This window comes from Colius striatus, chromosome 6 (assembly GCF_028858725.1).
Source record: "Colius striatus isolate bColStr4 chromosome 6, bColStr4.1.hap1, whole genome shotgun sequence".
Lineage (NCBI taxonomy): Eukaryota > Metazoa > Chordata > Aves > Coliiformes > Coliidae > Colius > Colius striatus.
Genome location: NC_084764.1, coordinates 41,157,111 through 41,169,539, shown reverse-complemented (window position 1 = coordinate 41,169,539; position 12,429 = coordinate 41,157,111). Strand labels below are relative to the sequence as shown.

At 44.0% G+C, this 12,429-nt stretch overlaps 1 protein-coding gene across 2 annotated transcripts; it reads left to right on the top strand.

Moving 5' to 3' along the window:
- Positions 1 to 292: 292 nt before the first annotated feature.
- CLBA1 (clathrin binding box of aftiphilin containing 1) lies at positions 293 to 11,137 on the top strand. Of its 2 annotated transcripts, none has more exons than XM_061998374.1 (6): positions 293 to 374; positions 1,847 to 2,526; positions 5,816 to 5,964; positions 7,420 to 7,549; positions 8,799 to 8,912; positions 10,333 to 11,137. In XM_061998374.1, exons 2-6 carry the CDS (start codon positions 2,068 to 2,070, stop codon positions 10,498 to 10,500), a joined length of 1,020 nt encoding a protein of 339 aa, XP_061854358.1. In that variant the 5' UTR covers positions 293 to 374; positions 1,847 to 2,067; the 3' UTR covers positions 10,501 to 11,137. The 2 variants fall into 2 exon arrangements, with proteins under 2 accessions (XP_061854358.1, XP_061854357.1); XM_061998373.1 differs by lacking the exon at positions 293 to 374 and adding an exon at positions 813 to 872.
- Positions 11,138 to 12,429: the final 1,292 nt, after the last annotated feature.

The following is a 12,429-nucleotide window of genomic DNA, read 5'->3' as shown; positions in this document are numbered from 1 at the left end:
CCCATAGCTTCTGGCTTTATGTGATACAATGAGGGGATTAAGTCCCGTCAGCAGAACAAGGGGACAACCAAACACTTTAGAGGGGCAAAAGGAGAGGAAGAAGAGATCCCAAGAGACTGCTGCTGAACGATTCCTGCAACTTTATTGTGAGGTTGTATCATGAGGTTGAATGTTACAACGTGAGGGTTTTAGCCATTCTCAGATGAGAAGCAGACACGGACCACCACCATCAAACAGCATGTCCTTAGCCTGACAGATTGAGGGAAGAAACTGGAAAAACACTGTTGTTTTTTAAACCAGCCTCTTTCTGCAGAGCGGGAGTTGGCGTTTGGATCTAAAACTGTGCTGCAGCTTTAAACCCAAGGGAGTCACAGGTGAGGACAACAACAGCTGAGGCCCACGGGTGAGGCTGGGGAAGCGGGGAAGCACCTGCCCGAACTGAGAGCGGGGATTCTGCCAGGGCAGCATGAGGAATGAGGATGAGCAAGGGCTGAGGCTCCTCAGCCCCGTGCTGCTCCCCGGGACAAGGGGGTGTGGAGTCCTCACAGGGAGCGCAGACAGAGCCCGAGAGGGTTCGGCAGCCTCAGGGTCCAGCCCGGCCTCTCCTGCCCTGCCTGCCACGGGCTGTGGGCCCAGAGGGGCTCCGGGCGTCCCTTGGAGCATCTGAGGGTGTGAAGATTGTCTGGGAGCCCCGAGAGGCTCGGAAGGCGGCGGCGGGCCGCGCAGGTCCGGGCAGGCCGCGGGCTGCAGGCCGCGGGGCTGCCGGTCGGGCTCAGCGCGCACGGGCTCCGCGCCCCGGCCGCCCGCCGCCGCCCGCCCCGCACACCTCGGCCCCGCCCCCAGCGACCTGCCGGCACGGCCGCGGATGGGCGGTAAGGCGCTCCTTCCCCTGCCCGCGGGCCGGAGCGAGGGGGCTCGCTGTACACCATCCCCCCCGCACCCCATCCTCCCCCTCCCCGCGGCGGGCAGGTGCCGGCGCTCGGCCCCGGGTGCCCGGTGACCGCCGGCGGCTGCGGCCGGGCCGTGGGAAACGCTCCGGAGGAGCCTCCGCCCTCGGGTGAAGCTCCGGCGCGGGCGGGTCGGGGACCGGCTCTCGGCCGCCTCCCACCGGGGCTTCCCCTGCCCTGGGATGACGGGCGACCCCCGGGACGGGGCTGAGGAGCCGGCGCTGTGCCGGCTGCCAGGTGACCCTGGGGACAAAACCCCCGAGATTTGTGCTTAACGAACGGAACAAGATACCTGATACCGCCCAGGCTTTCGGGAGTGGTTTCAAGGCAGCTCCGAAGCCGCCCCCTTCAAACACGCTGCTCAGTCGGGAGAATGCTGGAGGAGATGTGATTAATCCGAAATGATTAATGCAGAATTGCCCGTGTAATTTCCAGATGCCAAACTGAACTTATTAAATCCCTCTTAATTGCTTAAATAGTTGGAAGCAGCGTATTTTTCACGGGATTACACGGTCAGGTCCTGTATTGCTGAGTCTTCTCTTCTGGAGTTGCCCATGAAAACAAAATGAGCACGATCGAGTCCACACGAGGTGGGGGAGACAGAGAAGTTTAATAAGTGTTGGATAGCATCTAGAATTATTTCACTTTGTCTCCTGTGTGTTCAATCAGTCCTCAATTAATATCCCACAACTTCTGTGAGGTGTTTGCTGAGCATGGCTCGCTAATTTATTGGCTTGCTCGTGGTGTGGGCAGACAGTGTAAATTTTAAGTGGTTTTTGCCTACAGGGATTTTCAGTTGTATAATACTGGAATGTGTTTGTTTTAACTTGAGCATTCTTTCTCCTGCTTTATCAGCTCTCTTATCACAGGAGTATTTATTTACAATTCTTTCTTTGCAGCCTAACATCCTAAACAGGGAGTGAGAGACTGAACAACGTGCACATCCCTGATGGCTGGAGGAGAGGCTGAAGGACACCTTGTTTTGATTTAGCAGGGTTGTTATTCTTTAGGGTGAAATGAAGGATTGGATTCTGTTTTGGAAATACATTTCTCATGCAGCTGAACTTCAGTAGCCTTCCTTGCAGTGCAGATTTCAGCAGAGGCATCTTTTCCCTTAAAGATGCAGAACCTGTCGCTGGTAGAAAGTCTCGCTAATACAGATGAATCACACCCCATGTCTCTAAAAGAGTTAGAAGTTGAAGCAGGTGGTGTATCTCTCAGTGAAAGTGACTGTAACTTGAATGAAAGGACAAACAATAAAGAAGGTATTAATCTTGACATGATGCAGCAAAGCCTCCCTGTAGTGAATAGTAAAGAGAGAAGTTGTGAGGGGTTTTCTGAGAGCAACTATAGTGCCTCAGAACCCAGTGGGCCCTGGGGTGATTTTGAAGGTTTCCAGGAGCCTTTAGACGAACCAGAGAGATTCAGTCATAACCGTGACGTTTTGGTGAAGTCAACAAAAACATCTAGAGTTGATAGCGACTTAAGCAGGGACCAGTGTAGCACTTTTTCAGGTCACTTCTGTTCTGAGCCATCTCTACACAGTGGGACACAGGAGGCTTCGAGCTTCTTAAGTGAGGTATGTGTTAATAGTAAACAAAAGACCAGAAATATTTGTGTAACTGCTTCCTCTCAAGATTTGTATCTGCATGTCTTCTCTATAGAGGGTAATGCTGTACAGGGAGAGAAACTGTCAAGCTACTTTGCAGCTAATTCAAGTGGAACAAAAGCAACTTCTTTATAGTGTTTGACAAATACTTCAGTTATCCTGCTGGAGAGCTTTAAAAAATGTAATGTGCTACTTGGCTTCTAGACCCTAGGAGTAAGCAAGCACTGAGAAACAATGAACTTTGCCCTGAAGCACAAGTAAGTGAAAAGCTAGACAAGAATGAGCATAGGAAGCAAAAAAATGAGGGAGGTGGGTAACAAAAACAGGGTGGGCAAAAAGTCTGGGAGCTGCCTGCAAGCTGATGGAAGGAAACCAAATGAACACTGAGCTGAAAATTGGCCAAAAAAAGAGAGAGGACTTTTAAAATTTAATATACTACCTGAATGGTAACAGACTTTGTGGAATTGGTTGTGGGTGGAAGTTAGTGACACAAAAAGATGAATATTAATAAATAGCATTCATTTTTTTTAGCATTGGATGTTACATTCTGTCATACAATGTTAGAACATTGAAGAAACATAACGTGTCCTTATCAGCACAAAAACCCCTTTTCAGGGTAAGGGTTGTACCTTGTTGCAATTAATGTTTACCAAACATGCACCACCAAAGCCAAGCAAAGTAACAAAAGGAAAACAAGAAGGTACTAATACAAAACAGGATGCCCTCATTCTTGGTACTTTTATCCTAAATTAAAACGTTTAAAGAGAGCAGTTGACTGAAGCTTGCCTGGGGTTAATCAGTAGCTGTAATAGCTAACTGCTGCTAGTCTTTCTAGATGAGTTTTAGTATGCTTAAGGAACTGAGGGCTTGCTGGGGACAGGCTTTCTTGCCTTTGCCTGGGAACTTTTCCTGTTGCAGAGGTATTACTAGGGGAAGCACAAAGATGCACGTGGTACAAGCCCTCCAGCGTGCACAGAGAGGAGATCACAAGATATAGGTGTGCATAAACAGAGAATTTAAGTTGTTCACCATGCTGGAAATTGGGGACAAGAAGTGGTAATGCTGGGGGGAAAAAAGAGAGTATGTAGTGACTGGAGCTGAAATAGGATATAGCAGATTGGCTGGTTTCTTTCCAAAAGCACTAGATCTTAATCTTACTGAACCCTTGGCTTTATTTTTGCATTTATGAAAGGCAAAAGAAAATGTCCAGTGCAAGCTACATAAGTTAACCATGGCTAGAGTTTCAAGTTGTTTTTCTTGTCTCAGGGTAGAGAAAGAGCTGTTGGAGATTTCTTTGGGTGTAGAATATATGTGTAGCTTGTCCTTCTTCCCTGTGCTTTTTGTATGGATGGTTTGAGATGACAAACTCTTCAGGTTGGGGCTCTCTTTTCTATATGGTCAACAGAAAAAGGTCCAAGTAGGTTAGAAGGGACTTGTAGAGACCTCAGGATCAGAGGTCTGACCTTCAATATCTAATGCTTCTGTTGATTAAACAATGTCAGTCTGGAGCAAAATCATGTACTTTAAGGTGAAAACAATTGCTAATTTCTTTGCAGTAGCTGGATATTTTTGGCCTACACATCTGAATAACTTTGAGGATTTTTCATGTGTTCCTTAAACACCAGCCTTTGTGAGGGAGACTAGTGCACTGGCCTAAGCACTGGAGGGTTCTGGTGTAATAGGATATAGAGGATTTAGTCAAAAAAAAAGCATGGATGTGAGATCTGTGAACTCATTTTTACAACGAGCACAAAGCTACAAGGTAAAGGGAAATATAGCCAGATTTTGTTTCAGAAACACCCTCTGAAGTAGACAGTAATAAAGGTAATAAAAACAACCAAAAGTAGCCTTGCATTTTTCATCTGGCTTGGCTAAACTGTCAGCCAGTGACTTGTTTGCATGTTGAAGTAATATCACAGGCTCTAAGAAGATACTAGAAATGAAGCAGACCTGTACTCCTTTCCCCTCGATTCACACTTCTGTGGCTGTCATTTACACCCCAGCCCAAAGACAAGAGCAGCTGCCTGGCTTTTCCTTAGCTCCCGCCCCATTTAGGTTTTTGGTACCTACTTGGAAGTTGTTATTTTGCCCTGGCTGTGACTTTCCCTGGATGCTTTAGCAAGTGTGTTTGCACAGACACTTCTGCTGCTCTGACATCTTTCTCTTCCATTTAGTGTCTCTGTTGTAAGTCTGCTGAAATAAATGACAATGTATAGTATGACATTTTGAGCAACATCCAAAGGATTTTACCCAGGAGGCTTTCAGTGTCCCAGCAGTCACCCTTCAGGACAGGCAGTTTAGCAAGGCCTTGCTTCAGGAGGGAGCAGCGTGGGGCATAGTTGCTCTTTTGCCCAGTCATCACTAGACTAAATCCATACTCTGTCAGCATTTGCTGAACTTGTCAGAGAATGAATCTGTGGATATGTCTCAGTTTCTTTCAGCCGTCTGAACTACAAGTAAATGAAAGTGTCCTAATATGGAGTAACCACACTTAGCTTTTTCAGATTCAATTGTTGATTGCTAGGCAAAGAAAACAATCTGTCTGTGTTCATTCTCTAGTTTCCACACAGCATTGGTGACAGTCCCTCTGCAAGGTGTTGAAGTCAATTGATTGCACTAATTCCTTCTCTGAAGGAATCAAATGAGAAAGCTTCTGCACCAGATGGCATGGTAACATCTCTTTAGGATAGGGTGTAAATGATACACATTCTTCCTTGTATATGTATTTCTCAGTCTTTGGGTAACCCTGTTACTTCCAGTAGGCCTGCTTGGATCTCTCCTGTAGCTGTGTTCAGTCCTCCAAACCTCCTTCTCATCACTGCTGAAGGAGGAACAAGCATGTAAATCCGGCTGTGACTTTTAACAAAGGCTGTAAAAAGTTCGGTGTAAATGCAAGAATAGAGAGTCACACTGACTCCAGCTTTTACACAGATTTACACAGTGCCAAGTGCTTATTGGCAACTAGCATTTAGTAGTTGTTACATGTGGCTGAGTTAGATGTGTTCAGATAAGAAGCTGGCAAAACAAGCTTTGGAATCAATGTGTACATCAGTGTTTACCTGGACTGACTTAGCTGAACAGAAAAAGGAGTCCTGAGTGCTAATAAGCAAATTAGTCTCTAAGTCTAGCTGGCAGGCTAGAGACTTGGGCTTCAACATCAATAATACAGTCTCTAGAAACATTGTAGTCTTTGGACTAAGCCCTTCACAAACTGTGGGAATGGCCTGTGTAACAGACATAATAAACCTTTTTATTCTAGGTAAACCACAGCTATGAGGATGTATTTAAGATGGGCTTTCCAAAAGTCTTTGTATCCCAGTCCAGAGAGAGCATAAGAAGCTTAGATCAAGTACTTGATACAAATAATGAAGATGCTGGGATCCCTGACCTTGTGAAGAATCAGCTTTGGTAAGGAGTTTGGATCAACAGTTTAGAAAAACCCAACGAAAAAGTTCCTCAGCTATTACACTGTTTATTTCATAACTTTAAAGTGAGTGGTACTTACAGGGGAACTTGAAAACCTTTTTAGTCACTGTACTCTTCAGCATATGGATCTCAGCAGTTTTGTGTTGTATTGTTCAAGGAAATGGACTTGTGTTTTAGCCATTGGGAAACAAGGAAGGGACTACATCAAAATGATAGATTCCTGCTTAGGGTTTTTCCTGCTCTTGGTGAGCTGCCTTATGACTAAGCCTCTGGAATGTCAGAGCACCCAACAGCCTGTTCTTCCTGTTTTCTTGTCCTTTCCTTGCAACATGTCTGTCATGTCTCCATCATCTGAGGCAGGAGCATTGCTGCTGCTGCTACTGGCAGCCTTCTCACTTTTTAGGCTTTTTCCTCCCTCCCCAATTTTCCCAGGTGTTAACCTCTTCCCCTGTTCAACTAAATGGGCTTGTGAATCTGTGGTGAATCTGGCTCCTTTCCTGAGGCTATGGTAATAGCAATTAGTGTCATTAACTTAGCTTTCTCTTGAGATACCTGGTGAAGGATCAGCAGCTTCTGAGCAGTGTTGTAGTGACTGAGCAGTACTGCAGTTATTTTTGTGTACATCTGAGGCCTTGTATCTAAAAAGCTGGGTCAGACCATACTCTGGAAGTGTTGTGAGAATCACAAGAAATGCAGCTAAGACATTTCATGTGGGCATCCTGGCAGAGAGTTGTGTGTTACATTTTAATCAGCCTCAAACTTGTGGAGAAATATAGTTTGTGTGTTAAAGGGGCTGCAATATTATAGCAGAGTACCAGCTACAGACAAAAAAGCCCTCATCTACTGTGGTAATTGCACCCTGTACTAAGCAAAAAGCAAGTGGATTTATACAGGATGAATTCAATGTAAGAACCCAAAGTACTATGTAGAGAGAACTCTTTAATCCTCACTCTTTCAGCAGTGTGTGCCTTTGGCTTGTTTTATAGGACAGATAGGTCCAGAGCAGATGCAGCTCACCCTGAGCAGCAGGCTGCTGAGTGGAGAGGAACGAGTGACAGGAAGGAGAAAGCTTTGAGAGACAGAAAATGCAAAGTGCAGAATTAATAGGGCTGAACTCTACCCACAATTCACAGAAGCAAACGAAAAATGCAAGTTGTTGGCATAAAACTATCCCTGAGATATGCTTCTAGTGTGCTTCTTATCTCAGAAGCCCAAACATACAGTTATGTTGACTTACTGTTCCCGTTAAGCACCGTGGAAGCTTATTGGTATGTTGGGGTGACAGTTTGAACAAGTGTAGGAAGAGTTTTAAGATAAGTTGCTTTTTAGGTCAAGGTAGGGTGGTATATGGCTGTGTGTAGTGACAATAAGTAAGTTGTGTATGTTCACTGGAAACTTTGTGCACCCTACAACCTCAAATTGTGTTTTCTATCCTAGTGTTGATTCTGGAAACATATGGAGAACACTTAGAGACTTTGATAATACCCCTGGCTTAAGACATCTGTGGAATAAGTCTCATTGCCAAGAAAACCTCTTGAGTGCCCTTGGAATAGATGCAAGTCAAAAGGTAATTGAACACTGGTTTGTCAGCATCAACACATGGTTACAAATCTGATTTTCTGTGGGCTATAAATGCAGATGCATGGGGGAGTCACAAGGTTTTTTAGAGCCTTTAAGAATGATAGTCTGGTGTTTTCTCATCATTACATGCAAGTTACTATGAAATTGTGCAGGATCTAGTTTTGATTGTCTCTACCTTCAAGTCTCCACTACATAGCACCTTATTGTTAGGTGGTACATTCAGCTTCAGTAGACATGTAGAAGTGGCTTTCAGATGTGTGTGGTAGTATGATTTTCTTTTTCTTTTGCTCAGAGTAAAGGGAAATTGTTAGTCTCTAATATCTTTCCATTAGGTGAAAATCAGATTGGAATCAGAGGGGCTGTTAAAGTAATTACTGGATGTTTTTACTGTACATGAACTGAAAACGTGTTCCACTTCTCCTCAGACTATCCTTTCTGGTTTTGCAAGGCTTGGGGGAGAATGAATTTCAAATTGAATCAAGACCAAACCAACAGTATTGACATATCTCCAAAAGAGATATCTCTATTTAATCCCTTGTTTTGAGAAGATAAAGGTATCAGAGAGGGTTTAGCATTGGAGCGTGGTTATTTAGTTGGGACGATCTAGGCACATGTTGCTTTTCAGAAGTAACTGTTTCACTTGGTGATCTGATTGCTGAAGCAGGGCAGGGGCTACTGCCTTCTAGTTTGATTTTTATGGACACACTTGACAAGTTACATTCAAACAAGTTACATTCAAACAGGGATGAAGGTTTCTGCACCTGAAAGTCACTTTTATAGAACTGGCACTTAACAGGAGAGAAGGGGGAGACATTTCTTCAACATAGTTAAAACTCCTCTTTGATTCCTTTCTTGCCTGTACATAACACTGGCACTAAATCAATGCCCAGGCAGCTTGAATTTATGCCATTACTTCTTTTCTCTTACTGGAAAAATGCATTGTTTTTAACAATGCTGATGAAGATGTTTCTCAGCTATTTTCTGGTGTAGGTTAGGGCTAATTTCAATTGGAAATGGCTTTTCTAAATTAATTTAAGTCACAGTTAGTTTGATGTGTGAAGGACTTGTTCTGGCACCAACTTGTTTTTGATGCAAAGTGGGGCACGTGGTAAATCAAAACAGGGCTTCAGAAAGTAAAATACAGTGGTTATTGTTTGAGGGAAACTTCTCTTTAGGCTATATGCTTTGAGATCTGCTAGAAATTTGTAAAGAAAAGGTAAATTCTGTTTTATCAGGGTTTTTCAGAGATCCAGGATGCCGTCTTTGAAGAATCAAATGTTAAAGATAACGAGGACTTCAGGTTTGATGGATTCAGTATGAATGACTGCAAAACACTGATCCAGACCAAGGTAAGAGCTGCTCTGAAAGCAAACACCTCAGGGAACGGCAGTGTGCTGTACCTGTTCCTCTGTGCTGGGGCCAGCTGTTGTGGCATATGTCCTGATGTAATTGTTTGGATGTGGAGCTGGGTTTTTGCTCTTGTAGAGTTGTCAGGTTTCAAGAACATACAATACAATGTACCTAACACAAAACATGATACAGGGGATACTGAAGTACAAAGTTACTCATTACATAAACTGGACTTGAGGGCAAATTACTTGCTGGTTGAGAGAGAGCAGCACTATATAAAAGGAGTCAGGCTGCTGATGGCAGAGGTAGATTAACGTGTCTGTAGAAGGATCAACATGTCCATCACTGAGAATGATGACTGTAACTCACCCCTCAAACAGATAGTAAGGGAGACAGTTGCAGCAAAGCTGGTACAGAAGAAACTGCATTCAAATGTGCATTTCAGATATTCAGAATGATTCAGAATATGGTCTGTTCACTTGAGGAGAACTTAAGGAGGAATGCAGAGCTGACGTTATTAAGGGTTTGAGGACGATGCTGGTTTAAGCTGTGTAACAAAACAGAAATGAAACTGCAACACTTCACTGTTAACATGTTGACACCATTGGTCATGCTTGTTTCTTGCTGAATGTGCTGGTTTTGGCTGGGCCAGAGTTAGTTTTCTTTTTAGTAGATAGTATGGGGCTATGTTTTGGATTTGGGATGGGAACAGTATTGATAAAACTGGGATTCTGTTTTTAACAAAGTATTTTATCTGACTCTTCTCTTAACCCAAGGCCCCTTCCTCAGAGGAGGATAAACTTGAGCAACTGTTGTTGCTGTGGGGATGCTGTTTGAGGCACACTTTCATTGCTCCACTTTGTCCCTTGCAGCAAATGGAATAACGAAGGCTTATAACCCTTTGGGAACCAGAACTCAGAAGGAAAACCAAAAGAGCCTGTCCAGCTTATTCCTTTATAATTCAGTCCTGCCTTCTTCAGTGTGTACATGTGGGTGGGACCACAGGGGCTGACACATAGGTGGAAAAGTGCAAAATACAGAGACAGGGCTTAGGCAGAGGAGAAGTGGTTCAAAGTAGATGAAGAACAGCTAAAAGTAAAGAGAACCATGGATAGAGAGTGAAGGTAAATGGACAGTGTTTTTTCTGGAATAGCCTCTGAAGGGAAAGAACAAACCCTGCAGGCTGGTGTCTCGAAATAAAGCTCATTAGGAAACATGTGTTGCCATTTCTAATTTTAAATCAATGAACTCCTGTAGTGGGATGTTTTCTGTTTATCCTCCTAGTTACATCCTTTTATTTTCCCTTATGCTAACTTTATTCTCATGAGAACTACATACAAATTAGATTGAAACACGTAAAGTGATTAACTCACCTTAAAATGGGGAGAAAAAATAACTCCATGTTTCTTTGTCACTCAGCTTTCTGTATCACCAGATCCCAGCCATGGTCACCTTTTCACCTGTAACCTGTTTTTAAGAAGCACATTGCCTGATGGAAACATGCAGCATCTAACAGTCCCAAGGAGGAAACATTTCTTCACTACCTGCAACCTGAAAAGGAGATTTTTCAATAGTGATGTTTGTTGAACCAAATGTACTTTTTAATCTGTTTGTTTGGTTGTTGGTTAGGGGGTTTTTTCGCCCCTTATTTGAACTGAATGCAGTTTATTTTGCTACTGGCTTGGTACTACAGACTATGTGTATTCTTTAGGAAGGAGACATTTCCTGTATATGAGTTACCTGGAGCCATTATTAGAAGGTATTTACACTACTTAGTTGTGAAGTTGAAGGTGTAATTTTGTCCTGAAAAGTTTTGCTGCAGGATCCTGTCCTTTACAGTAGATTCAGCTGCAATCACACCATGCTCTGGGGGACAACTCTCTTGACCTGCTGACTTTTCAGGCCTTAATGCCTCTTTCATCAAAAACCATTTCCCTGTCAAAGCCTAAACATACCTCAGGTGTGTCCTAAAGTGTGCCTTGTCCCCAGCCCTCCTTGGATTTGGTCCTGTTTGGATCAGCTGAGATCTGTTATTTTGCCACTGCTGATGGAAAGGAGCCTTCTATTCTACATCTGGTGCCTTGCACTAGGGTTTAGGAAAATAAAACTGTTTTAACTTCTGTCTGATAAAACCTCCTGTGGTGAACAGTTACTGTACCTGGCAATATGGGCAGAGGCAGGGAAACCTTTTGCTCTGACAATGGTTTCTAATGGAAATAAATCACTTCTTGGGCTGATTTTAACAGGGCTCTTTGGATTCATTCAGCTTCCCAAGCCTTACACCACACATAACTACCTTTGTTAAAGCTTAACACTGATGCAGTTCAGGACATGCACAGTGGTGTAAGTTGCTGCCTTTTAAACATTTTATAGCAATTATCAACTATGCTGCCTCTCTTCCTGCAAGTGTGGGTGCCACCATCACTCCTTATAATTCACAGTGCTCCCTGGCCAACTGCAACAGCTTTATTTATTCATTGGCTATAGCTTTTCATGCAAGTTACTTATCTATTTACTGCTTTGGCCATTCTGGAGATGAGAATTTTAGATAGCTTTTTGGAGTTGCCATCGATTCTTTGTGTGTTAAAAGCAGGGAACAAACTTCCAAAACCAAGTCAGTTGATTATTCAGTGATGTGCCCGTTCTGTTGTTAGAATTATAAACACTGTAAGAGCAGTGGCAGCCTCCACCCTCTAACCTAGGGAACTGTTCAACACTGAAATGACTGTAATAACTTGTAACTTCAGCCAGGTTTATGACACTTCAGTGCCAGTAGCAGAGGGTGAGCAGGGCAGCGGTTACTCAGCAGGAACAATGTACTGAAGGAAGGTGGCTCAGCAGCTTCCCAGGCCCCACAAGGGAATTCTGCAGCACCAGACTGAAAACTGCCTGGGTGTGTGTAAGAGCAAAGATGAGCTTTTCACTTTACTCTGGATTTTCATTCAGTTTCCCTTGTAAGCCTTTCAGAGCACTAAAACATGTTAAATAGTTTGGATTCATAAACTCAGCAAATAGTAAACTGGCAATAAATGAGGGATAGTTGAGGCTGGTGCTAAGCATTGTTGAAATCAGCTGTAAGAACAGAATCCCATGTTTGTGTTCAGACAGGCAGGGCCCTGCAGTGGGGCTGGAGGGGGCTGGCTGTAGCAGGCACTGGCTGCTGCATCAGGCCCCTGGGCCCTCTCCTGGCCTTTCACCTTTGCTTTCACTAACATCAGATGAGTGTAACAGAGAATGTTTTGCAGCACTACCCCAGGAGAAAGGTGAATGCATCATCTACCCCTCACAGTTGCAGGTTTTGCAGCCTTGTCCAAGGTACAGAGTGGGGAGGACAGGGATGTCACTCCTTTATGGGTCAGTGGGGAAAAAAACTACTGATGTTCCAAAGGTGATAGGCTCCACCTTTCAGGTCTGTCTTGAACAGATGCTTTGGGCCACTTGAGCCCTCACTGCCTGTAAACACAAGCAGCATGAGACAAGCGAGAGACCTTTTGGTCAGGCTGAGATGAGCAAGTT